The sequence below is a fragment of the Plecotus auritus genome (genome assembly GCF_963455305.1).
Source record: "Plecotus auritus genome assembly, chromosome: 9".
Classification (NCBI taxonomy): Eukaryota; Metazoa; Chordata; class Mammalia; order Chiroptera; family Vespertilionidae; genus Plecotus; species Plecotus auritus.
Window position 1 is genome coordinate 124,934,094 of NC_137783.1, and position 27,526 is coordinate 124,961,619.

The window sequence follows — 27,526 nt, forward strand, 5'->3', positions numbered from 1 at the left end:
CCAAAAAACTGAGGGAGCTTTTCTTTTTCACCCCACATACCATGGTTTCCCAATAGTTCTGTTTTTGGAGGACTTTCAATAAATTAGTAAACTGCTTTGGGGATATTTTAGAACTTCTTTCCCCAAATAAAAATTAATCTGGACAAATTATATTTTGCATTGTTTTCTCTGCAGATTCTTTTCCTTAGAACCTAAATGCAACTGCCATATGGTATAATTTCACCCCACAGTAAAAAACTATCTGTACTGAAAAATATGATGGAATCATATTCTGTAATCTAGTTAATAAAATTGTTTTAGCTTAATGATAATTTTTAAATCATATTTCAAAATAACCAACTCAACATGGGACATTATTTCAGTCTTTACTGACTCATATGTACATGAACTAGTACCCAGCTCTTCTATATCTTCCTCTTCCATAAGTGGGTAGAATTATTTAATACAAGTTTGATGTAGGACAATGAACTCTTTACAAAAATTTACAATTTAGGTTAAAGTCATTGATTAGTGTGGAAAAGGAAACACTATAATGATAGGGAGCCTACACCCTCAATTCAAAATTTAATATTTTTTTCCTCCTTCAATATCATGTACTTAATTGCCATAAGGCAGCTATTTGGTTTTCAATAACCACATTTAGGAACACATTCATAGGACTGATTAGAAAGTCCAGATGAAATGGTTATAGAAGTAGAGGCAGTGTCATCTCAGAAAACTCATTTATATATCAAAATCTATTTGATATCTGGAAGTTTACAAAAATGCTAAATTCTTCAAAGTAATAATGTGTTCTATAACTCAAGCACTCTTCTCTTGGCAAGAGGAAGTTAAAGCTTATCCATGAAGGTAAAGGTGCTTAACGTTGAACATTTCTTCTAAGCTTAGATTTAGACTGAATATACCCAAGAAATCAATATCGTCTTTCTACATTAGAACCCTATAAAGTTATTCATCAACTATCTTCCTTTTCTGCATTATTCTTGGCATTCAATTTAGACTGCTAAAGTCTATTGTACTTTCACATACAATTCTTAACCTTTAAAAACCTTAATTTCTAGTGAAAACTAAGAAGTAAGCAACTGTGAACTGTCTGTTACATATTATTTTAGATTGACAAATTTCTGAAAACATTTCATAATTTCTAAAATTACTGCCATAATATGATAATGTATGATAATGTAAAAGACTGTAAAAATTGCATCCAAGCTGCTTCTGGCATATGGAATAAATTAAAGTTATCTACTTTGATGGCAAAAGCTTTTTCTTATTAGTTTTTGTGGAGAAAACTATTAAGATTTATTTGTATTTGTCCTTGGGGTCAGAGGAGCCATTTGTGCAAAAAAACAAACAAACCTTTTGGTTTCCTTTCCCCCCCTTTCAGCCTTGGGAACAGGGGATGATAAATGTAGGTGGGCTTTGAACTGCTTCTACAGCTGTATTTCTGGTTTTGCAAAGATTTGTAAGATAAGAACAACTGCCCTCAAAACCATAACTTAAGTAACTTCATTGATTGATCTATCTGTCTAACTACTAGTACATCTTCCTAATTTGCATCATTTCCTCTGCAGTGGTCAGCAAACTCATTAGTCAATAGAGCCAAATATCAATGGTACAACGATTGAAATTTCTTTTGAGAGCCAAATTTTTTAAACTTAAACTTCTTTTAATGCCACTTCTTCAAAATAGACTTGCCCAGGCTGTGGTATTTTGTGGAAGAGCCACACCCAAGGGGCCAAAGAGCCGCATGTGGCTCGCGAGCCGCAGTTTGCCGACCACGGCTCTAGGGTACCTAGTTTTATTTTAGCTTGAGGAGGAGGCTCGAAGACTCCACATACACAGAGGTTCAGGGACAGAAAGTTAATTGAGGTATATATGACATTCTGAGCTATGGATGAGGTAAGGTGTCTTGAGGGCTTCAAGAGGTCATTACAGGATGATAAGAAGAGCAGATGTTTAGAAATTAAAAGTTTGTCCTGTCCTATAGATAGATCATAAAAAGGTATTTCTGGCAATAACTCTTTTACGGGGCAAGGCCCCTAATTTACATTCATTAAGGGAGAGGTTAAAGTTTCTCATGAGCCCGCAGGGTCTTTATTGCCCTCAGCTCAAAATAATTCACATTCCAAAGTGGTATACTTGGAGAGGCCTCTTCTGAACCCTTGCTAGTACACTATCCTACACATGCTGGGCTTGGAAGGAACCTTAGAGATCATCCACTCACATATGAGGAAATCAAAGAATGGAAGAGGAAATGATTCACCCAATCACACAGATGAAGTGACAAAACTGGGACTAGACCCCATTTCCCGTGAGTGCCTATCAAGTCACCCATGTAATTCCCATGATTTTGAACACAGTTTCAAATGTGCCTGTGTACCTGTGGTCTGTGTAATATCAACATTAAATCTGCTTAAGTTGTATTTTTTGGCAAAATAAGTATGCTCAGGTTTGCCTGTCCATCCGTCATTTCTGGTGTGTTCTTATGTGTATTACAGTTGTTTTATGGCTGTGTGCAGCCTACTATATATGTGTCTCTGTTTTAAGATGAAGGATGCGTGTCAACCTGCGGTTGTTGGTTTTGTGTCTATGTGATTGCTTGGTGCCTAAGGGCAACTGTGATTCTGTAGTTGCATAGGTATATGGTAGGATTGTGGTCTATGGGCTGCTGTGTACCTATTTACGTGCCTCTTTTCATGTTGAAAGGTGCATGTCTGCTGACCACTGTGTGTCCATCTGGATGTGTGTTTGTACACAGTAAAGGTTGTGGGTTTCACTGTAGCCACGTGGACTGCATGTTGAAAGGCTGAGGGGAACCTGTCTTTTTCTTTTATCCCCGGATTATGAGTAAATGTGGGTAGCCGTGTGTCCAGGAGAGGAATGTTTGTGTCTCACACAAGCTCGGTCCTCACTCAAGAACTGGGGTTACGTCTAGTTCAGGGATGCTTTGGCATTGCTTTCCCTGGAGGCCTGGCCTCCCCCCACCTCCCGGGAGCAAAAGCCCTTGGGGACTGGGGCAGGGGGCGGAGGGGTTGTTAGCTGCCTAGCCCCGCCCCCCCCGCACTCCAGCCACCACATTGGCTCAGTCCGCGGTGACGTCGCGGGGATCGCAGACAGAACCCCCGGCGCCCGGAGCGCGGGAGGTATTGTCCGTCACCCCGTCGCTTCCTCACCCGGCCCCAGGCGCCTCTTTATCCCTGCAGCCCGGAGCCGGTGCCGGCAGCCGCCGTCTCCGCCATGGTGTCCCCGGTCACCGTGGTGAGTGAACGAGCCAGCGAGCGAGCCAGCGTTCTGCGCGGCCCGAGCCCACCGGTCCGGGGACTGCACTGCGGCGGGCCAAGCCCCTGGGGGCCGAGGAAGGGGAGGGGTCCCGCAGCGGCGGTCTCAGCTGGAGGCGGTAGCTGTCAGGGCCTCCCGGCTTCCCAGGCCCACGGCGCCCTTCCTCCGCGCGCCCCCCGCCCCTCCGCGTCTGGGAGGGACACAGTGGGCACGTGACTCGGAAGCGTGACTGTTGATTTCTGCGTGTCTGGCACGGGTCGGCGGGAGTGCTGCCGTGGACAGGAAGGGTACAGGCGCTTGCTGCTGGGTTCTGCGTGGGCAGACTACGGGGGTGCGTGGGAGAGGGCGAGGGAGGGCAGGAGGGTGACTGGGTCCTCCGGGGAATCCTGTCCCAAAATTTGTTTCCTCCCCTTCCTCATTTTATAAACAAGTCTGGGTCGGGGAGGGGACGCACCTGAGTCAAAGCTTCGTTGATAAGACGCAGCAGGCAGAGGGGTCATTATCTATTGACACCTCTTCCTGTTCGACTTTCTCAACTCTAACCCTTTTCCCATATTTCCTCTAATGCTGGGTTCTTTACGACTGTCAAAGTCTCCCCAGCTACTACTGGCTATTTCTTCTAGAAAATATGGGGCTGGGGAGGGGTTTGGAGCAGATGTTGCTGCTTCCAGGGGCTGGCTGGTGGATGCTGGGGAGATCTGGGTTCAGTGGGGGCTCTTCATCTGTCTCCTTCAGTCTCCTCCTCTGCCTCTGCCTCTGCCTCTGCCTCTGCCCTGCCCTGCCCTGCCCAGCCTGGATGGGGGCGGGGGGAATATCCAGAGGAAGGGACTTAGTCATCTTTTCTTCCTGTTCTCACCCTCGCAGAGAAAGGGCAGTCTTAGATCCTGGACCCATCCATCTTCCTCTTCCCAACCTCCTTCATCAGTCTGATCAGTTCCCAGGTAACTGGTGATCTGGAAACTGAGTGTGTCCCCTGAGCCCTGTGCTGGACAGCTCACCCAGACAGAGGCACAATCACTTTGGGCAGAGTGTGGGTATACAGGGCACCTCAGCTGCTCTGAATAGCTCTTAGAGACCTTGTACCAGAAGCTCAAGGAAAGGAGTTTCAGGGGATCACATATTCAGAATATCTCGGAGCTTGTTCCCCCTCTCCTCCCAAGGATTGTGGAGCTTTGGAACAAGCTTAGAGAGTGCCTGCAGTGACCTTGGACACAATCTTTCTTTAGCTGCCCTCCCTCCCCAGTCCGGCTGAGTCCAAGTCAGCTGCTCTAACTTCCCCCTCTTAGTTCCCCATGTCCTCCCAGCCTGTCTGCTGGCTTCAGATCAAAAGCTGGACAGAGAACCCCCACCCCTTCCTGTCTCTCTTTCTGATGTGCCTTGAATTGCTCGTGTTCTCTGGGAAATGAGACTTGACACCCTCTCTCCCTCCAACCTCCAGGTCCCTGAAATTGCAAGTGTTTCAGGGGCAGTTTTGCTCCCAACTCCTGGGTCCATTTCTCTAGCCAGTATCCCTAGCTCCTCACCTTGTCCATGATGGTTACCTTTACACTGGAGCAGTTGGAGTGGAGGCTGAGGAGCAGACTGGCTGAGGAGAGAGCCTGTGGGCCTGGGGTGGTTGGCAGTGTACCACATCACTCATCCCTGGCACTCACCTGGTGTTGCCAAGGCCCTAAGCCTGTGCCTTGGCCCTGCTGCTGAGGATCATGAGTTGGCCAGTTGGCCAGGTGTCTCTGTGGTTTTCTGCTGACTGCACTCCAGACAGCTGAGGGCTGATGCTGGCAGAGAGGAGCTAAAGGGGCTTTGGGGAGGGACAAGGAGGGGGCAGGAAGGGTGAAGCGTCTGGGCTGCAGGAGAGGACATTATCCCAAGATCTGTTTTCTGCCCAGGGAGTGACCATTCTGGTCCTGCCCCAGGGTCAGCAATGGATATGGCCAGCAGGACTAGTGGAGCCCTTCCCCTTCCTAATGAATGAAGCCTCAGGGTAGTGATGGGCTTGTTCACATTCTGCTGGCTGGTTGGGGCAGGCCAAACTGGTTTGTGTGTGTCAATCCTCCATACTTGGGAGGTGGGCCTATCTCTGGGGTGAATGTCTGGGCTGGCTCTGAACTCCCGAGCTCTGAGTGCTGCCCTTATCCTATGTCCTCCAGGTGAAGAGTGAGGGGCCCAAGCTGGTGCCCTTCTTCAAGGCCACCTGCGTGTATTTTGTGCTCTGGCTGCCCTCGTCCAGCCCGTCGTGGGTCAGCGCCCTCATCAAGTGCCTGCCCGTCTTCTGCCTCTGGCTCTTCCTTCTGGCCCATGGCCTAGGATTCCTGCTGGCCCACCCCAGTGCCACACGCATCTTTGTAGGGCTCATCTTCTCCACCCTAGGTGATGCCTTCCTCATCTGGCAGGACCAGGGCTACTTTGTACACGGTCAGTTGCTGCAGTAGCTACCTGGGAGGAATCCTGGGGTTGGGGGCTAGAGAGTCCTAGAGGGCTAAGGATTTGGGAGCTTTGAACAAGAATATGGGGAATCTGAGGGGTTTTGAGACCAATAACTGTGGGGCCCCTGTTGGAGAATGACCTTGCTGGTGATCTGGTGATCAGTTCTGGAGTTTCTCAGGGGAGTTGGGGTCTTTACCTTTGTGGATTTCTTCCCATCCCTGTTCCTCCCAAAACAAAGCTCCTGGGTTTTCCCAAATACTCCATTCCCACCCCAGCCCCTGTACTCATCACTCATGTAAGCCTGCCCTCAGCAGCGCCTCATTCTCTCACTCCCAGGTCTACTGATGTTTGCTGTGACCCACATGCTCTACGCCTCAGCCTTTGGCATGCGGCCATTGGCTCTTCGGACAGGTCTGGTGATGGCAGCGATGTCGGGCCTGTTCTATGCCTTCCTCTACCCGGGCCTCTCAGGTCCCTTCACCTACTTGGTGGGGGCCTATGTGGCCCTTATCAGCTTCATGGGCTGGCGGGCTATAGCAGGGCTACGGCTGGTCGGGGCGGCCTGGCGCTGGACTGAGCTGGCGGCTGGCAGTGGTGCAGTGCTCTTTATCATCTCTGACGTGACCATCGCTGTCAACAAGTTCTGCTTTCCCGTGCCCTACTCGCGGGCACTCATCATGTCCACCTACTATGCTGCTCAGATGCTCATTGCCCTGTCAGCTGTTGAGAACCGGGAGCCAGTGGAAGACTACAGACTGAGCAAGGCCAACTGATACCCCAAGGGCTAGGGTCTGGTCACCTGTCCTCTCCTGGGACTGGGATCAAGAACCTGGGAACCTGCAAGAGTTGGTTCAGGATGGCTGCAGTATCAGACTGAGGCAGTAGGTACCACCTGGAAAATGTACAAGTTTGATGGGGTGAGCAGGAAAGGATCACTAGCAAAGCTGGTGGTCAAGGACAATGTTGAGAGCTAAAAAGATTCAGACTAATATTCCTTGCTGGAGCCAGAAGTAGACATCTCCCCACCTCTACCCCATTGGGATTGTCAAAACCCCTCTGGAGGGTGATGGTGCTCAGCTTCTTGACCTCCCCACACTTCTACTAGATGGAAGAGTCTGGCTCACCCACTCTCACTCTTTCTGATCTATGTAGAGTTGAGGGGGAGGGGAGAAATCTGTGCTAAGGCTTGAAGCCCCTTTCAAAGGCCCCTAGTTGGTAAGATTAGGTGGAGTGGAGTCTCCCTTTCCCTCACCTATCCTTGTTACTTGAACAATCGCAATCTCTGTGTGGTGGGTAGGAAAGTGTCTGACCAAGTAGGCAAGAAAGGGGATTCATTGGCCTGGGAGCTTGGGGTATCAAGGATTCAAGTTGGTCCCATCTCTCTCAAAGGCCAGCCCAGAGCTCAGGCCCCATATCACCACCCTCAGACCCTATCCCCAGGGGTAGGGTGAACCATGCCAAAGGAAGGGGCCAGCCTGTGTGTGTCTATGTGTGTGCAATTTGTCTCCCAGCCTGTGTCTTTCTCTGCCATCTGTCTCTGTTCTGCTGTCTGTCAATGTCTTATAGGGAGAGGCCTCAGGGAGCTGCTGAAGGGATACTGAGCCTGGCTTGGAGAGCTGGGAGTGCCCCAAAACACCCCTCAAGTTCTTTCTTCCTACCACTCCTGCACTGGGAGCAAGAGGAGGGGGGCTCCAATGACACTCTAGGGTCATAAGACCCAAGGCACATTCAATGCAAGGTGAGCAAGGATGAGACAACTCCATCCTTTACTGTTCATATGAAAAAATAAAAATAAAAATGAAGGGCCGCTGGCTGCCCTGCTTGTCTGTCTGTGTGGCGCTTGCCTATCCTGGAGAGGAGGGTGTGAGGGCATGGAGCCAGGGGCCCTGGATGTCCTCATAGTCTGGGTCACAGTACTGGCCACTGCATCTTGGCGCCAGGCTGGTTCCCTGGCTCTGGTAACACTGCTGGTTGGAGTGGGTCTCACTTCCCTGGTCACATGTGTGGGTGAGAATGTAGTTCAGGAGGAGGGGGGATGGGTAGAATTTGCCTCTGTCCAAATTTGTCCTGAGGCACTTGCCTGTGCATGGGTGCCCAGCACCTTTGGTGGTCCTTAGTTACCCAGTGTCCTCCTGCTGCCCACCTCCTCCCTGCCTCACCCCAGACCTGCTGCCTGCTCCAAACGATCCAGATTCCCTTCAACCATCTTCTCTCTTCTTAGACCCAGGGCTCAGTTGAACAGCTTGGAGGAATGGGATTAGACTGGGTCATTCATACTTTTGATGTGAAGCCCTGGTAGAATTATGTTCTCCCATACTCCAGGGACATTTGCATCTTAATGGGCAGTGCTCTGACCCAGAATTTGAAAGGGAAGCCTTGGGTGGTTTTGAATAGTAGATGGGTTGTATAGTTATGGGGATATGACAGAAGGCAATGCAGGTCCCTTGTGGGTATTGAATGAATCAGTGATTTTCAAAAAAGGGTTTTTACAGAAATCTCTGGTGGGAAATAGTAAAAGAATAAGTAAAGAAGGGAGGCTCAAAGACCCCTATCCTTTTTTTTTTTTTTTTTTTTAAAGGGAAGGATTCCACTGCAAAAACAAGTTTGAAACCTAGAGTTGGATGACTAATCCTTTCTAGCTCTGAGATGCTCTAGTTCTCAAACGTTGGGAACCCTGGGCATTAAAGAGGCAAGGTCCCGAGGCCCTTCAAACCCTAGAACTTTGATGACAGACCTACATGATGTAAAGAAATGGGAGGGAACAGGATGAGGAGAAGGATGAATCAGGCAAGATTTGACCACCCATGCCAGGAGAGGAGGGGAGGGTGCAGTGTGGCTACGGAGGAGGGGAAGGCAAAGGCCCAGTCAAGCGGGGGCTGGTCACTCTCTATGTGGGTGGGTTTGGACCAAGCTCTCAGCAGTCTGGGTTGTGTGAATCCCCATTCCTCTTCCACTTCCATCTCCTTGGTCCCTGCTGTACACCAACTGTACACCACCCTCAGAGACAGGAAAGGGTGAGCTTGCTCAGTTTATTGTCCCATCCCTTCACTGAATGTTTACATTGACAAGCACCAGAGAGCAAACTGGGTTTCCCTCACTGGGGCCATATAGAGGACAGGCCAAGAGGACCCACATCACAACATCCTGATGCCAGGACTGGGATGGAGCTCACATAAGGTACTTCGATTTCTTCTGCAGGCTCTCGGTGACTGATGCTAGAATTGTCTTGTCATCTTTGTCTGAAACAGCAAGGCAAGTGTTTGTTAGTTTAGTGATGCCAGGGGTAAGGGAAACTCCACTTAGCTGGTTACTATACAGGAACCGCCTGGGACCCTCAATTCTTCCCTGGGGCTGGGCCCCAGTTCTAATCTCCCAAGGTCAGCTGAGTGTGTGTAGCCAAGAGCTGCCAGTTATTCAGCACTTAATATTTGTCAGGCATTCTGCCAGGCACTTCCATGCTCTATCTCACTTAAGCCTCAAACAGCCCGAAGAAGTAGATGAGAAAATAGGCACAGAATGGCTTGTCAAGGTCACACGTCTGGTCAGTGGTGGAGCCAGGGCCCTGGCCCATGTGTTTAACAACCAGAATTGAGTTGTCAGGGATCTCTCTCCAGCTGTGGTATGAAAGCTAGATATCTCCCACAGTGCCTTCCCTGGTCTAGTTCTGTAACATAGTTCAGCAGCCACTCCGAACGCATCACCTCAGTGTGGCAGGCATTTAGCTGACTTGAGAGACAGAGCAACAGGACAAGGTCCTTTCCCCAAGGAAAGGCATCTATAACAGGATGAAACAGGTCTATAATTAGGGAGACCATGGACATCAATGGCATGTCATGGAGAGTTCAGGGAGTGCAGTGGATGAAACTTGGAGAGGTAGTTGTGGGCAGGGTGGAGCCTTGTTGGTTGGGATTTTATTGAGAGGATCATGGGAAGGCTAGGAAGTTAAGCAGGAGGGAACAAGGAAGGTCAGCTTTGCATTTAGTTCATGCTACTAGCTGTGTAGCTGTGAAGACAGTAGACTGTGTAGGAAGGCATAAAATATTTCCCCTACATGTGCACACACGAGCAGAAATGTGGCACACACAGAGTGTGGGCTTCCACTAGGTTCCCTTTAGCCCTCCCCTCATTTGTGCATCCCATTTCCCCTTATCCAAGACCAGTAGTTTTCAATCTTGAATCACTTGCAAACATTTGTAACCTAAAGATTCTTCCCATGACTCTGCCAGAGAGATTGTGATTGGGGAGTCAATGTCTTTTTCAAGGCAAGTCTAGGCCTACCAAGGGTTGCAAACTACAGTCGCCTGAGGGTTTGCCAAGTGGTACCAAATATGGCCAATGTTTAACCACCCGATGGCAGATTAAATACAAAACATTGCCAGCCATATGAAGAAAGTCCAGGACTGCCATTTTGTGCCTCTGCCCCAGATGGGAAACAACCCGTTTCCCACGCCCACCCCACCCCAGGCTCTTCCCACAGCACTCTCACCATAGACGGTGAGTGTGCAGCTGCTGCGGTCCTTGCCCAGCTCGTTCTCCACCAGCACGCTGTACTCGCCGCTGTCCTTGAGTGTGCAGGTAGGGATGACAATTGTGCATACCCCGCTGGTGGAGTTGTACCAGAACTTGGAGTTGGCTGTGATGTTAACGTCACCCTTGTAGAGGGTCACAGTGGGCCGGGGGTTCCCAAGGAAGGCACAGGTCATGGTGCAGTCCTGGCCACGCAGCACTGTGTGGGGCTTGAGCGGAGTCAGGAAGCGTGGCGCATGGCGCCAGTCCTTCTTCTCATATGGCTTTAGCTTGGCACTCAGGTCTTCGACTGTGAGAATGGAATGCAGAGGCTGTGAGCATATCCAGGTCCCTACCAGCTCAGAAGGTGCCCTTGAGGCCCATCACATGGAATTTTAATGACCTGGGTTAGATTCCCAGATGCCACCAACTCTGAGGACTGACTTCTTATTGCTTCCTAAAGTTCTCCTACCACCACCCTCCCACCCACTTTACCACTTCAGGGTTTTATATTTTCCAGACCCTGGAGTCCTAGTCTTCTTTCTAGCCACCAGCTTCCCAGAACTGAGGTGTTATCCTGCTTTTAATCCCCCCTCCAAGTTTTCCTCAATGTCCTCTCAGCCTCCATGGTCTCAGCTCTTTCCTATATAGCCCTGCATTTCACATTTCCTGACACTCTCCCCGCCCTTAACCCCTTCCCTCTACAGTTGCTGGACTTCATGCCCACTCCCTGCTCCTTGGAGACCCTTCCCAGTCCTCACTGCCTTCAGCCCCTGGGCTCAGGACCACTCTCAGCACTACACCCCGCCCCTCCCTCTGGCCCAATACTGTTCCCCAAGGGTACCTCCTCACCTCCATCTTAGTCTCACTCCTCAGTGTACCCCAAAGGTGGCTTCTCCCCTAGGCTTCCTGACCTTTATTGCTCTGCCTAGCTTCCCAATGTTCCCACTCCCACCTCAATGGTTCTCTGATTTTACCTTAAATCCTTGGTACCCTCTTGCATCAGGGATCTCAGGCATAACCTGAACCCCTAAACACCCTGACTCACTCTTGTCCTTGTTGACGAGCCAAGTGTCCTTGGAGTCCAGTGGATCACTGTCACCAATTTCGTTCCGTGCCAACACTCGGAAGTAGTACTTCCTGCCAGGGAGCAACCCGGTCACTGTGTACTTGTTGCTGAAGACGCGCTCTGCTGCTGTGAACCAGGTGGCAGTGCTTGCATCCCGTTTCAAGATGACGTAGTGGGCCTCACCGTCCTCCTGCACATCAGGGCTGTGGTTCCAGTTCAGAGTCACAGTGTTGGGAACCTCCTCAAACAGCCTTAGGTTTGTGGGTGGCCGTGGAAAATCTGGAATTGTCAGAGGGTCCATCAGCCCTTAGGGGTTTAAGGCTTTATGTAAGCTTCCAGCACTCTCTAAACTTTTATTTTTTAAATAACTGACTTGTCTTACAAATTGAGTCTTTTTAAAAAAAAATACGTTTTTATTGATTTTAGAGGGAGAAAGGGAGAGAGAGATAGAAACATCAATGATTAGAGAGAACCATCGATTGATTGCCTCATGCACTCTCCCTACTGGAACCCAGCCCGCACCCTGGGCATGTGCCCTGACCCAAAATGACCTGGTGACCTCTCAGTGCATGGGACGACACTGAACCAACTGGGCCACACTGGCCAGGGTCACCCCAGTTTTTAATGGATTATCTTCCTCTGTACCGCCTGCCTGTCACCCATTCTCTGCTCTGTTTTTCTGAACCTACTCTACATATGTCCTGAAGCTCACGAGATATGGCAGCAGAAGCTGAAACAAGGGCTTGGTCCTAGTTCAGTGCCCTTGGAGCTTCAGGACAGTGAGAAAAAGTGGCAACAACACTCCCCATTAAGGCAAAGGCAGATAAAGTCTTACTTTGTGGCACCAAAGAAACCTTCACTTCCTGAAGGCATGATTGTACAGTGGTAGGAAAGCAAGCACAGAGGGAGCTACATTTTGGAGACTGTGCAGCGATGCTCCTTGAGGCCTCTGCCACTGTCATACCTGCCACTCGTACATGGATGTCATAGTGTGCCTCTCCAAACTCATTCTGGAGCAAGATGCGGTACACCCCCGAGTCGGAGCGCTTGGTGCTGTTGATGAGGAACTGGGAGTGGTTTTTGCCTTTGGTGATAGTTTCCCTGCCTTTGGTGGGGATGCCATCTTTCTGCCAGATCACGTTGGGAGGTGGTGAGCCCTGGTGGTGACAGGAGATGGCACCAGGGGTCACCCAGGTGGTAGTTGGGGGCAGGTTCTCCCCCAATGTTGAGGAGTCTCCTGCCAGGCTCTAGTGTCAGGCGCCTGGCGAGGGGCAGAGGCAGAGACTACGAAAACTACAGCAGCAATCTTGGTTAAGTGGTGGACATCGGGGGCCAGGGTCAGGAATGACTCACAGAGAAGGCAGCATGGATGCAGAGGGCTGTCCCAGCACGAACCACCATGTGACTCTTCAGCCGGGCACTGAGGTCAAATTTGGGGGCAGCTGAGATGGAGAAGACAGAGATTGGGGCATGCATCTCTCTTTCCAGAAGACTCAGTTTAAGCCTCCCCTCCAAAGCCTTTCCCAACCTCTCCTCCTTCATGCCCTCATCATAGGCCATACAGACATCTAACAGCCCTGCATCGCTGTGAAGCATTTATCTGTTTTCTCATCTGTCTTCCTCTAATTGTATGTAAAACCCTTGAGGATAGGTCGAGTGTTTTATTTGTTTCATTATCCCTCACACCTCCTTTGGCACACAGTAGATACTATTTGGCACATAATGAGGTGTTTTTTTGGTGGGGAAGCCCCTAGGATCACCCCTGGCTCTGTCCAGGCACAGCAAGTATAGATGACTTTTTCTTGATCACAGTATGACCCAATTTTCCCCTGTGGAATGAGGTTTCAGAGTGGAAGGTTTGGAAGCCAGGATAAACCCCTGGCCCTCTGTGCTCTCACCTGGTGGTGGCATGGCACGGACCCCCTCGTCCAGCTCCACAGGCTCCCCAACCCCAGCCTCATTCACAGCCCGGATTCGGAAGAAGTATTTCTGCTTCTCGATGAGGCCTCCCACCGTGTAGCAGGTGCCCGAGATGGGGATCTTTGTGCACTTGGACCACTCTTTGGAGTCTTCAGCTCGCATCTCCAGGATGTAGCCAGAGGGTGGGTCTCCCTCTGCAGGCTCCCGCCAGGCCAGGGAGATACTGGAGTTGGAGGAATCAGAAACGTGCAGGCCCTGCACCAGGCCTGGGGGTTCTGGGGCACAACACACATCCAGTCAGCCCCAAACTCATTTTCACTCAATCCCGTGCCAGTTCCCACATTCAATAGCCCTGAAAACTAACTTCACAACTTCTATCTCCACTCTCACAGTTAATACCCTCAATACCTGACCTTGCACACTCAACAATCTCCAAGTTCAATTCTCTCACTTGACTTAACACTTTCACCCTTGAAGTCAGTATCCTCCAAATTCAACATATTATACACATTCAACCCCTCTATATGAAAACCCCCAACCTTTAACCCACCTATCTCCACCACATCCATTCACATGCAGTATCGCCACCTCAACTCCTAAATTCAACACTCTCCCACCATCTACCTAGCACCACTACCCCATCCTCAACCATGCTTCTACTACCTCACTTAATACCAGAAATACTCAGAGTTTAATAAAAATTTTTTTTCCAACCTGCCTCCTCATTGTCTCTGGCTCTCAATCTTTATTTGTTGGCTTTCTTATATGTCTGAATCCTGTCTCTCTGGTAGGCTGGAAGCTCCCAGAAAGTGAAGACTCTTTGATATTGCCCCCTCCCCACCCCATTACACTTTCCCATAGAAGCAGTCCTCTTTCTATGGTGAATAGGCTAATTCCACTATATGTTGGGGCCTGGCAGCCCCTAACTCACTGACAGGGTCTCTGGCCACCACTGAGTTGGATGGTATACTGGGATGTCCCGGGCCTGCCTTATTCACAGCTATAACTCGGAATTCATATTCTGTATCCTCCAGGAGACCATCCACTGTGCATTTCGTGCCTGAAATGGGAATTTGAGTGGTCATGAGGCCAGGAGGTACACGCAGTAAGAGGGCAAGGAAGAGGGGGTCGTGGATGCTATTAAAATCCCCAAAGGAGTTGGGGAAGGGAGTATGTTCAGATCAACAGGGGTCATGGTCCATCCAGCAAAGCCTCTCTTAGTCCCTTCCGGGACTCTGTCTCCAGGAACTCACCCTGGATGGGGTCCTTGTTGAATGGCACCCACAGGTTACTGCCTTTCTTCCTCCGTTCTACAATGTAGCCGAGCACTGGGGCTCCCCCATCCTGGGTGGGGGCATTCCACGTGATGGTCACGGTCTCTTTGGTCACATCAGTCACTTGAGGCTGGGAGGCAAGACCAGGGGGCTCTATAGGGGATGGAGAGAGGGCAGAGGTTAGGAGAAGGAGCACATAGACAGTTGCCCACCCCATGCTGACCTCTGGCTGCCTCCTTAAAAACATACACTCAACTTAAACCCATGATTCTGAAGTGGGAAGAAAAAAAGAACAAAAAACACACCACCAGTAACTAGTGTCTAGGTCCTACCTCAGATAGTTTAATTTAATTGGCCTGGGGTGGAGGCCAGGCACCAGCATTTTTAAAAAGACTCCCGGTGATTCTAATGTGTAGCCAAGATTGAGACTCACCCACTTAAACCTTCCAACATGTGTCACCCCCAATGCTCCAGTTTTTAAAAATTTATTTCGTGTGTGTGTGTGTGTGTGTGTGTGTGTGTGTGTTTGTGAGAGAGAGAGAGAGGTTGTTACACTTATTTATGCAATTTATGAATTTATTGGTTGACTTCTGTATGTGCCCTGACCGGGGATTGACCCCACACTTTGGCATATTGGAATGACACTCTAACCAAATGAGCTACCCAGCCAGTTTGCTCCAGTTCTTAAGGTACTGTCTTGACACGTAGGGACATGGGATCAGTTGGAAGGAGTGTAGCAAGTAATTAAGCAGTAATCTTAATTAAAACATTGATGTTATCAAGGGTTTTCTTTGGAAAAAAATCTTAGCATGGATTAAGGTTATCCTTAAAATAACATCTCTCACTTAGGTTTGGAATGATTGCTGGAGTGAAGAAACCAAGTGGAGTCAGGTCCCTGGAATTGTGCACAGTTTTGGAAATATACGCAGGAATATGTTGTGCATGTGCTCTGACTGGGAAAAGTTGAGAATTCCTGCCCCACAGGATATTTGGCTCTTACTCTGGAATCCATCTGTCTCATGGGTGGCTGGAGAAATGACCCTGTGAAATTCCCCACAGACCAGCATTCCTCACTGGCTAAAGGCCCCCATCCTGAACCCTGAGTGTGCCACTGAGCTTGGGGCTATCTCACTGACCGATAGGATTTCCTGCAAACACTTCATCTGTCTCCAGAGGGTCGCTCACTCCTTCTGAATTGACGGCCAGGATGCGAAACTGGTAGGCTTTTCCCTCTTCCACTTTGTTGGTGGAGAACTTGGTGACTTTGCTGTCCACTTCACCTATTTTAATCCAGGACTTCTTGCCGACTGCCCTCCGTTCCACTATGAACTGTGTCACAGGCCGCCCACCATTGTCCTTTGGGGCCTTCCACTTCATGTGCACACAATTACCCGAGAGCTCCAGGAACTCCACTCGGCCCTGGGGAGGCTTGGGACGGTCTGAGGACAGAAGATGCCGTCAGAATGGGGCTTTGGAGCAAAGGGTCAAAGGGATTCATCCCACTTGCCAGTGGCCCAGCCAGACTAAATCATAGCTAGATTCTGAACTTTCTGGATCCCCCACCTTTCCCTGTGTCCACTGCCCCTCCTTCTAAGACCTGTCCAAAGATTTGATCCTTGGCCCCCTGAGTCTCATGTCTGCCTTGGAGTGGATAGGCTAAAGACCTGAGGGGCCTTGTCAGACCCCCATCTTGTCCCCTTCCGGACAAGATCTCCCCCTCTTCTGAGCTTCCAGAACTCCAGTGTTCTCTGGTATTAGACATGTTAGAGTTACATGTCTACAAGTTTCTGACCCTTTTGGGTTGAAGGGCTGCTGGGGATACTTTACCTCTGTGTCCTCAGGGCTGAGAACACAAAGGAGATGCTAAATTTTGCTATTGGATTGAACCAAAATCCAAACCTTCCCACCCCACAGCTTGATGGAGATGCAGGAGGAGGAGGTGGGAATGGTGTCTGTGTGTTGCATGTGGAATATGAGTTCACAAAGGTCAGCTTCTCATCTCTTTACTCAACCTTATGCTCTGACCCATCTCAAATCCCATTCCCACTCTTATTCCAAGTTTTTCTCCAATCTCATTTTATCCTCAACTTCACTCCCAACTCCAATACTCTCCCCAACTAACCTCATTTCCATCCCTAAAATCCCACCTTTTTTACCTCATTGCCACCATACTCCCAACCATGTCCTCATCTCCAAGTCAATAACAATACTTAAGTAACACTTGAAGGTCTATTATATGCTATGCACTATGCTGCGTGCTTTATTCACTTGAAGTAGATACTTTAAAAAAATCACCCTCTTCCACAGAGAAACTGAGGCTTAGGAAGGTTAATTGACTTGCCCAAGGCCACCTAGTTAGGAAGTGGGGCTTCTGGCTACAAAGCCAGAACTCTTATTGTCATTCTCAACCAAACTCCAACTCTGTCTCCAGTCTGCCTCCTACCCTGAGCACTGGATGCAGGTGCCCTCAGCCCAGCCCACCCAGGGTCCTGCCCTCACCCAGCACATTGAGGTGCAGAGTGGCCGTGGCTGAGCCGTGGTCATTCTTGAGCTTGAGCAGGACAAGGCCGCTGTCCTCACGCACGCAGTTGGAAATGGTGAGCAACGCCTGGTCTTCCCTGCGCTCCATGGACACGCGTTCCTCCTCTGTCACCTCCACACCATCCTTGTACCATGTCACTTTGGGAGGTGGTTTTGCCCGGAAGGGCACCTTGATGTTCGCAGTGTGGCCCACCTTCACAGTCACTGGGTGCGCAGCAAGTGCCTCCAGTAGGGAGGGGTCGATAGTAGGAGGATCTGCAGGGCCAGATGGTAGGGAAGACTCACCCAGTAGGGATGGGGAGGAGTCGAGGGTGTAGAGGAAGAGAACGTGGGCGGGGCAGGCGTGGTTGAGGTTTGTCTACAGTGGGGCCATACCTGCGATGAATACCGAGGCTTCACTCTCAGCGCCCTTGGCCCGGAATGTGTACTTGCCCTCATGCTCTGGGCCCATATTGGGGAAGATGAGTTTGTGCACCGCACCCTGCTTCACGATCTGCACGCCTGGCAAATCCGTGATCTGGGGGTGAGGGGTGGGTGTGAGTGTGAGTGTGTGCCCGTTGAACCCCTTCCTCCATGGTCCCCTTCCCTAGCCCCTGCTCCAACCTCTTTGCCATCCTTCAGCCACACGCCCTCCACCTTCTCATCGTTCAGCACTACGCACAGCTCAGCAGGGCTGCCTGTGGCCGCATGCACATCGGACATCCCACTCTTCACGGAGGCCAGACGCTCTAGGGAGAAAGGGAATGGAGGCTTTGGGAAGACGCAGGTGTACCGTGTCTTTCAAAATCATTTATGACGAGCAGGAGGTTTGGAAATGGTCAATGGGCGATTGGGAAATGGTCACTGTGGGAATTGGAGCAAGTTAGGTGAGGGGTTGGGGAAAGGTCAGTGGCACTGGGAAATGGCCACCAGGAAGACTAGGAGATGACTAATGGGGTTGGGTGGGGGTAGCCAATGGTTCGAGAATGGTTAGCGGGACTGATGCTCAGTCAAAGAAGAATAGATGGTGGGCATGCAAGTGGTTGGTGGAGTTGGGATGATTAGTTGTGGTGTTGCTGGTCTGTGGGAGGCCCAGGGTCATTGGGAATTGAGGGTGGTAAGGGTCAGTGGGCAATGGTCCAGGCTAGTGAGTGGGGGCTGGCCAGGATCAAGGGGTGTGGGATGATCACGGTTGCTGGGGTAGTCAGAGACTAGAAGTAAAGCATGAATGAAGTGAAGGGATTTTGGATAGAGTTCAAGAGATAGGGGATGATCAGGATCTAGGAGATAGAGATGTTCAGAGCCTGGGAAGTCAGAATGTAGGAGATGGGGGTGGTCAGAGTGGGGAGGTAGAAACTGATCATGGTCTGGGGGAGGGTTGGAGTCATAGGGGGCTGATCCATATCCAGACTGACAGGATGTGTACCCTCCACGGTGACTGTGGCAGTACTGCAGTATTCAGTGGGGTCCCCATCCTGCATTGCGACCACGGTGTACTCGCCACCATCACTGAGCTGTGCATCCTCAATGATCAGCTCTGCTCGCTTGCCCTCGTGGCTCATGCTGTACTTGGTGCTGCGCTCCAGCAGCTGCCCATCCTTCTTCCAGCGCAGGGTCACATTCTTGGATGTCAGCTCACACTCAAGACATGCACGGCTCCTCTCTTTCACACGTACATTCTTGAGGGTGCTCACAAACTTGATGGGGATGCCTGCGGACAGAGAAACACTTGGACCTGCCCCCAACCACCTACATCCTCTTCTGCAGCTACTTGCTGCCCTGTTCATCTTTTTGGCCCCAGAAAGCACAGGGACTTGTGACATGAAGAGTGTTTATTTGCTAGCTGACTGCAATGCACTCATTCTCTGAATCTCCGTTTCCTCATATATAAAATGGGATAAATGTTCCCTGGTAACCCCCAAAATAACTGCATTGTCTCTCTGTTGTCTGGGTCTTTACACATACTATTCCCTCTTCTGAGAATGTCTCCTCCTCTCCATCCTTCTCTGAAAGCTGAACTACTTTTTGTTCTTCTTGGTAAAGCTTGGCCATCACCTCATCACATTCTTTCTGACATGGCCAGGTGGTGCCTCTTCTTTGGGCTCCTATAGCTTCTTTGTCTCCCTCCATCACAGTAATGATAATTCCATGTCACATGTGTCAAGTGTGGTTCCCATGTGCGACATGTTTCTTGGTGTACTTATCATCATCAGGTACAATTCTCCAAACTAGTTACAAGAATGTGAATAGTCAAGAGTGATGTGCTGTAATATATGTAATATGTGATATAATAATTTCTTGGCCCATGATTTCCCAGCTGACAATAAGACCCTCATATATCTTGACTGCTTGCTTGAGAACTTCTGTTCTAATTCTATTTCCACATGTGCCTCTCCCACTATACTAGGAGTTAGTGGAGAGGCAAACCCTCTCTGTTTCTAGTACCCATCAAAGGGCCTTGCAAAGAGGAGATGGGTGGATGGGTGGGTGGATAGATGGATGAATGGATGGATGGTTGAATGGATGGATGGATGGATGACTGCCCATATGCTGTGTCATAAAGCCCACCCCTCAAGCTCTGGCCCAATCACTCACGGTCAATAGTGAGCTGGGCCTTCTGTACCAGGTCCCCCACCTGGGCAGAGAACTCGCCACTGTCACTGAGTCTGGCATCCTTAATCTTAAGCGTGTGGGTCAGACCATCCTCAGACACTGAGATTTCATACTTTTCATCCCTCTTCAACTCCTTCCCATTGAACTTCCACACAAAGTCGGGCACTTTCTTGGAGAGGCGGATCTCAAATACAGCTGTCTGGCGCTCTGTCACCTTCACTGGCTTCATCTCTCCCAAGAACTTCAGCGGCTCGTCTGCAGCAAAAAGTAGGAGGGCCAGTCATTGGACTGCAGCCCTGGTCTCTCCTAAGCAGTGGGATGGTGAAGGGAGCATAGAGACTGAGGTGTCCTTGGCCTCCTGTAGCCCATAGTTGGGGAAAGTATCCTTCCTTTCATTCTGCTCATAAATCCTCTCATGGTGTTTATATGATCTCCTCCCCAGGGATCTTAATGGCAGTTTTAAAAAGCACTTGTGCAGTTTTAGATATGTGCCAGGAACTCTTCTAGCCAATGTGCATATAGTAATGCATCCAATTCCCACACAGGTAGATTCTACTATTATTCCCCATTTTACAGATGGGGAAATGGAGGCAAAGAGAAGTTAAATAACTTGCCCAAATCACACAGCTCATAAATGACAGACTGGGATTTGAACCCCAAGAGTCTAATTCCAGAAATTGTACTCTTAACCACTATAATACACTGGCCCATGGCACTTATTATCACATAGTCCTTTCCCTTACACCACTTGTCTCCCTGCTACATGAACTCCCATTCCCATGCAGCCCTTTCCGGCATAGCCCCACAGTTCTCTCTTCCATATCCCGATGGACCCGATCCATGGCTATTCCTCTCCCCGACCCCGACTATGTCCTCCTTGTGCCCCCTGATGCCCACACTCATACCCAGCACTTTGAGCTCTGCAGTCATCCGCTTGTCACCCACAGACAGGCTGTAGATGCCTGCGTCGTTCATATTCACGTTGGTAATAACCAGCATGTACTTGGTGCCCACCTGCTTCACATCATACTTGCCCAGGGAGTACTGGATCCTCAGTGGTTCAGTACCCTGACGCATGAAACAGGTAGAAAAGCTGATGAAGTGGTTTAGGAGACTTTCAGAGGTCCCCATTTCCCAAGGCCAGTCTGAACTGGAAGACTGCCATGTCTACCTCTTTAAGAGCCTAAAACACTCCCAGAGGCCCATAAGATCTCTGTAGCCTCATCCTCTGGCTCATTGGGATCCAGGGTCCCTGCCTTCCCTAAGGCCTGAACTCTTACTATGCATGAGTTCATTTGATGCTTTCTCTTAGGAGGCACAGAAACCTTTAGGACTATCTAATCCAGTCTTTTCAGATGGGTAGACTGAGGCATAGAGGAAAGTAAATGTCTCAAATTAAACAGCAAAGTGGTAGAAGAGCTAAGAATAGAGACCAGCTCCCAGCCAGTTTTAACCACATCAGGCGGCATCCTCTTGATGGGATGGAAGAAAGGACATGGCTGATGGAAAATGAGAGGGTCTGTGAAGGGAGGGGGTGCAGAGAGGAAATGATATTGCAGGGTGGGCCCTGACTAGGTGCTCCCCACCTTGACCCATGTCATCTTGGTATTGGGGTCCTTTAGCTCCATGATGCATTCAAAGACCACCGTGGTGTCAATCTTGGTCTCTATGTCTTCCAGGGGCTTTAGAATCCGGATGGCCTGAGAGATTGGGATAACAAAATGGCAGTGTCAAGGGTGCCTGAAGCCTGCCTAGTTTGTGTCCTCAATCCTGGAGGAGCTCCTCAAGGGTCTGGGGAGAAATGACTAGACTGATTAGATAGCTTGCTTCCCCTAACTCCTGCCACTGATCAACTGGAGGATTTAGGGGAAGACAGATAAGCCAGGGGATGAGAAAAGCAAGTACGATGTAAAGCAGGTGAGAACCATTTGCAGGACTGTTACTATGGACCTGGACCCATTACATAGATTTTCTAATTCCATTGTAGGTGAGTAATAATGACAAGTTGGTTGAGCAAATGAATGAAAACAACACAAAAACAAATGAAAGTGAAAGTATAGTTTTCATTTGGTAGATGAAGAAACTGAGGTTCAGAGAGATGCCCATGTCCAGTTAAAAAGGCAGTAGAACTGGTATTTGAACCTCAGTCTGTCTGACTCCAAGTCCATGCAAGTATATTAGGGAGTGAAGAGAGGAGAGGTAGAAGGGAGGTGACTTGAGTTCCTTTCCTGCTTTTGCTGTAGAGTATGCCTTTGAGTATGTGTGTGCAGGCCAGGAGACACAAAGGTGCTAGCCCTTTTGGTGAGACCCAGGCCCAGCCTGCAGACCCGTGCCCCCCATAGGCACTGACCTCCACGTCTACTTTTTTCATCCCTTTGAGCTTCTTGAGCAGCCCCCGGAAGTCAGTGAAACCGTACTCCATGCAGACCTTCTCAAAGTCCTTCTTAGGCACTTTGGCCAAAATCTCCAGCATCTCTTTCTCATCTGTCACTTTCTTCTGCTGCTTCTTGGGAGCAGGGGGAGCCCTGGGAGGAGGTGGGGACCGAGTTTGGACTCAGCAACTCCCTCTGAAGACAGAGGGAGCTTCTCCTAACCTTGAGATACCCCTCCCCACTCCATGGATTCTTGGAGCAAGGGCCATTAAATCAAAACCCTGTTGAAAGGCCTTCAAGAAGCTCTAGCCTGGAGGATAAGGGGACAGTACCCTGGGAAGAGGAGCCTTCCAGTCTCACCTCTTCTTCAACATCTTTTTGAAATCCATTTTTTCTTGACCTGAGGACAGAGAGAGGGACAGGGTCAGACAGGGGAATTTGGTTCTTAAGGAGAAAGACCAGGAGGAGGAGGCTGGCTCACCCTCTGTCACCAGCAAGGACACGGTATAGATGGCATCTGCATGGTCATTGCTTGCAATGCACTTGTAGTTGTCAGAGTCATCCGAGGTCAGTGGCTCCAGCTGGATCAGAATCAGGTCATTAGTAAGGGACAGGGGAGGGGATCACAGGGAGACTTTCTGTAAGAAAGGAGGGCATATTTGGGGGGCTGGGGAAGGAGCTGAGTGTTGGGGGTGTATGTGGGGAGGATTGAACAGCCTCTATGATTTGAAGGTAGCAGTCAGTGTGAGTGTCTGTGTTTGTAGCCTGATTCTGCATGGACTCTCCCCCTTGGTGGTGAGCTCCTGGAACACGGACTTCCTCTGGGTTGTAATTCTATCTGCAGCTTCTGGCACTGGGCTAAGCACTCCTTTCTTTAACACATAATTACTCCTCCCTACCAGGGGCTGAGCCCCTGAGGAAATAGTGGTGAGTAAGACTGTCTTGGGCCTTTAGCATGGTATTTACAGCCTAGTGGGCTCTCAGAAAGGGTCTGCTGAGTGAGTTTGTGCAAGGGTTGGCGAATAGGGGACTCTGGGTCTTTCTGAGGAGAAGGAACCAACTTTGGTTTCTGGGGGAGCAGGGTGGCTCTTTGCTTTTCCCAATGGAAGTTGGGGGCAGGACCAGTTGGGACAGGAGTAATTATAGGCCTAGGTCTCCTAGGAGTCCATCTCTCCAGACTAGAGGTTGCAGAAGCTGGTTAGACCTAAGAATTATCAGCCCCTGGCAAGACTCTTCTGAAAAGCCCAGGAACCCTACCCGCATTCCCATTCTATGACCAGCCCCTGCCTCCTTCCCTCCACTCAGCCTCCCTCTACTCACTATGGTCCTGCCCCTTTCTGGCCACACCGGTAGCTTTGGTCTCCTGTTCCTTTAGGCTCACACACCCTTTGGAACACCCCTTCTTTTCCATTTGTGCTGGCCCCCTCCTGGTTCTGCCTTGCCCTGCCCCTACAGTTTGGTCCCCTGCTCACTCTGGGAAGACCCCAGCTCCTGACTGGCCTCTCTTATCCTGCCCCTTTTCTAGGGTAATGACAGCCTCTTTTCCCATCTCCCAGTTCTGGGGTCTCGCTGTGACTGTCTTGTGGGTGAGAGGACCCATGGCTCCCTGGAGTAGGGTCCCTCCCTCTGGCCTCCTGGGTAACTGGATCTCAGGCTGGACCCCGCACCTTCAGCACGTGCTCCTTGTTAACGCTGTCGTAGAACATCTTGGCAGACTCCTTGATGGGGATGCCACTTTCCCTCTTCCAGGAGATGTTTGGTTTGGGGTTCCCCTGCACCTGGGCTCGGAACACAGCTTTATCCCCTGCAGTGGGCACAGGACGCATGTTCACCTGGTAGCCTCCAGGCTGCATCTGCTGCCTGCTCCCTGCCTCTTCCCAGGGATCTCGCTCCAGCCCAGGCAGGAGAAGGAGCCTTGGCCTGGCTCTGACAGTGTTTGCATGTTGGAGACGGTGGTGTTGATGGTGGCAGTGGGGTGGCTGGGGTATGGGAAAGAAAGGGAAGCAACTAGGAGCATGGGGAGACATGGGATGGGGTCAATGTACCCTCAGGCGCGGTGACTGGCTGAGGCTTCTCCACAAACTCAGGGACGCTCTCGCCCTCAGGGATGTTGGAACTTCGAGTCACCAAACTGAAGAACTGGACAGTGCTCGATGACGACGACTTAGTCATGACTTCCTCTGTGGTAGCAGGAGAGAGGTCAGAATGAGCTCCAGGCAGAGCTCAGGCTGGTATCAGAGAACTGGCCTTTTTTTGAGGGGATGGTGGGATACTTTAGGCCAGTGCCAGCGGACCAGCTTTTACCAAGAAAGGAAGCCCTTAGAGCCTAAAGTCATTGTATTATGGCACATTTCAACCACTAGGGGGAGCCAATTTCTCTCCCATCCTTCAATGGCCAATCACCCTTTTTGGGCCACCTCCTGAGTACTAATTTTTTTTTTTTTTTAAAGGAGACTTCTCTTTTGGGAATTTCTTAATCTCTTGTGCTTGTCTCTTGGAAGTCCTGGTCCCCCAGTAGCATGAGGAGGGGCTGGGCTTGCTCCCGCTTGGGAGGCCTGGTAGCTTAGCTGAGCTCTGCTGTGGGCCTTCCCCCTGCCCTCCTGTGGTTCAGCATTCATTGCCATGAAGTAGTGATTCCTGACTGAGGGACAGGAGACATTCCCAGTCCAGTGGGACTACATATGGGAATCTCACCATCTGAAAGAGCATATTCAATGTGGTAATATAATTTTATATTTGGGAAACAAAAAAGTTGTTTTTTCAATATTAAACTACACAAAATCTTGTTGGCTTAGTGAGTTAATGACAATTACTCTGAATCACGGTTCCCTTTCCTTGTCAGGAACTGCGCTAAGCACATTTCAGAAATTATTTTATTTAATCCTCATAGTGACGCGGTGAAGGAGGTGCCTGTATTATTCCCACCAACCTGAACGACTGAGGAGAGAAAAATGTGTTAAGAAGCCCTGTCGCCTGCTGTTCACTGGTGTCAGAAGTCTCAAACGAGCAGTGTGCAGGCTGCACCCAGCCCGTACATGTCTTATTTGACCTCCACAACGTTTAAACAAAAAGTAGCCCTATATCTAAAAATTGTGAGATTTCACATAAAAGTTCAGATTTCTGGATTCTTGTATTTCCATATGGTAACAACTAGTGGGAGGTGAATATGGCTGCCCCTCTCAAGTTGACCTCAGTCTCTTTCATGCATTTATGTTCCCTGCCTGGACCCTGAGGGTCAGTGGTTTTAAACTCTGGCCACATATTAGAATCTCTGAGAGTTTTAAAAACAAACACCTGGTTTAACAGTTGGGTGAGGCTCAGGTATTGCTATGTTTTTTACTCCTCTCCCTCTCGTGCCCACACTAAGATGACTCTAACTCCAGCCAGTGCTGATAATCCCTGCTATCATCACTTGAACTTGCAACTTCTGCCCTTAAGTCCCCATCTCCTCTTTGCTCTGCGTCACTGGCAAGGAGGGGGTGGTGTAGCATGTTTATCTGGCTTTGACCTCTGTGCGCAGAGGACTCTGAAGGACGGCCTGTCCAGGGCTTTGAGGGAGGGGCAATGGCTGAGAGGATGGGGATTCAATATCCTGGCCCCTGGCCATTTCTTAATCACTTTTCTCTAGAGACATGACTAAAACAATCTGTTTTGGTCTGAGACCATTTCTCAGCTTTTCCCTGGATCTGTCCTCCCCAGGTCTGGTCCCCAAGGGCTGAGAGCCTGGAAGCTTAGGTCACTTGTTTAGCTATTTGTTCTCTCTCGGCTGGCAGCTCAAAGCCTTCTATCTCTTAAGTGGAACAGGGTCAGCATTACCCATATGTAGATAAGGTGGCTGCCTCCCTAACTCCCTCCATGCTGAAATTCTACCATCAGGGATGCATGTGTTTGCCTATGGCTCTGATCTCCTTAAGTAATTAAGAGTTCATCAGTCACTCACACACAGCCACGTGATTGATTTTTTGTAAGCTGTTTTCCTGGAGAGTTGATCTGTGGGTGAACATAGGACTGGCTGAAGCTTTATCAAGGCACAGATTAGAAGCACAGGTTGAGAGAGGGTTGCTCTTGGTATCGCAAATACTGAGGCCACCCAGGGGATGGATGTGGAGGAAGAAAGGCTGCCCCTTCCCAATCCCCCCGGCCCCCATTCTACTTGCCTCCCACAATCTTGGTTGTCTTAGAGAAGGTCTGCACGTGGGTGGAGGAGCTGGAGAACTCCATGGACATGTGCTCCTGCATCATCTGCTTGTGAATGGTTGTCATGGTGACAGCAGGCGTGGGCACTCACCTGGGAGGACAGGCAGAGGATGAGGCCATGAAGGACAAGGAAGGGAGTAGGAGGGAGATTCAGAGATGTTCTCTGTGTGTGTGTGTGTGTGTGTGTGTGTGTAGAGGGGCAGGTGGACACAGCGGGTGAGAGGCAATACGCCTTTTCTGTCTGGCCTCTATCTTCTCCCCTTTGTATCTCACTTTCCCAGCCTGGCTACAAGGACCAATGGGCTTGTCCTCCACTGAGTAATCCCAAACCATTCCAAGTTCTGGGAGGAGAGGATGTAGGGCTTAGGTTTATCCTGCAAACCAAGGAAGGTCCAGAGGCACTGAGGATACCTATGGACAGCTACATGGAAGGGCTGGAAGTTTCATGAGGAGGAATGAAGTCAGATCTAAGAAGGAACTTCCTGACTAAGCCACACTGGAGCGGCCTTGGAAGGAAGCTGTGGATTTCTTCTTGGGCCTTGGGGCCCCTGGCCCAGGTGGAAGGCCAAGACAGATGACAGCTCATTATTCCAGCTCTTTCATTTGTGACGTAGGAAGGACAGAGTTGATTTCATACAGTTTTTTAAAAAAATTGGTACTTCAATCACATAGTTGAAAAACAATATAAACATCTTTATGAAGAGGCACCCTTCCATCTTGAGCCCCCCATCTTACAACCCTCCCCCAACAGGTAAGCACTGGTGGTCTCTAGGCTCCTTCATGAAAATAGGAATGTCTTTATCCTTGTCCCCTTTTTTACATGTAAGGTAGCCTATTATACACACTATTCAGCCCCTTCCTTTTTCATTTCATACATCTTGGAGGTCTCTCCATATCAGTTCATAGTTTCCTCATTCTTGTTAATAGCCACATGGTATTTCATCTAACCAGCATGGCAGTTTCTAAACCTCTGCTTTATATAGAAGGAAACTGATGTCTAAGAGTCAGAACTTGTCCAAGGTCACTCAGACTGGAATCCTGGCCTCCTGACTCCCAGTCCAGTGCCCTTCCACGGGATCCCAAAGCCCTGTTCTGAACCAGGCAGTTCAAGGCTAAACTTTATCCCCCCCGCCCACCCCCACCATGATCTCTCTCAGCCTGTCCTTTCTCCCTCGAGCTTCTGAGACCACCTCTGTCCCAGCTCCTGTGGTCCCTCTCTCGGCTCAGGAGGTAGTAGGCTCTGCCCCTTTTTGAGGGATGAGGGAAGTCTTACCTTTGTATGACCAGTCCCTCCTAACTTTCAAACGCTGTGTCCACGGCTTTGGAGGAGCAGCTAGTGCCCGGGTTGTAGA

General features: G+C 49.8%; 2 protein-coding genes across 3 annotated transcripts; one reads left to right on the forward strand and one right to left on the reverse strand.

Moving 5' to 3' along the window:
* The first annotated feature begins 3,079 nt into the window (after positions 1-3,079).
* TMEM86A (transmembrane protein 86A) lies at positions 3,080-7,529 on the forward strand. 2 transcript variants are annotated; one of them, XR_013959102.1, is made up of 4 exons: positions 3,101-3,258; positions 5,427-5,691; positions 6,040-6,584; positions 7,270-7,529. XR_013959102.1 is itself a non-coding variant. In XM_080642539.1 (3 exons), exons 1-3 carry the CDS (start codon positions 3,238-3,240, stop codon positions 6,474-6,476), a joined length of 723 nt encoding a protein of 240 aa, XP_080498665.1. In that variant the 5' UTR covers positions 3,080-3,237; the 3' UTR covers positions 6,477-7,527. The 2 variants fall into 2 exon arrangements, 1 of the variants encoding a protein (XP_080498665.1); XM_080642539.1 differs by having other exon boundaries at positions 3,080-3,258; positions 6,040-7,527.
* Positions 7,530-8,706: 1,177 nt separating this feature from the next.
* IGSF22 (immunoglobulin superfamily member 22) lies at positions 8,707-26,240 on the reverse strand (the record flags this gene model as incomplete). The annotated part of the gene is made up of 22 exons (XM_080642540.1): positions 8,707-8,942; positions 10,190-10,519; positions 11,258-11,557; positions 12,243-12,435; positions 12,632-12,720; positions 13,177-13,473; positions 14,130-14,258; positions 14,452-14,625; positions 15,609-15,911; positions 16,972-17,268; positions 17,389-17,530; positions 17,617-17,741; positions 18,419-18,703; positions 19,588-19,860; positions 20,511-20,673; positions 21,192-21,305; positions 21,956-22,130; positions 22,338-22,377; positions 22,459-22,558; positions 23,645-23,781; positions 24,023-24,157; positions 26,135-26,240. The coding sequence occupies 22 exons, from the start codon at positions 26,238-26,240 to the stop codon at positions 8,872-8,874; spliced, it is 3,978 nt and encodes a 1,325-aa protein (XP_080498666.1). The 3' UTR covers positions 8,707-8,871.
* Between the last annotated feature and the right edge of the window lie 1,286 nt (positions 26,241-27,526).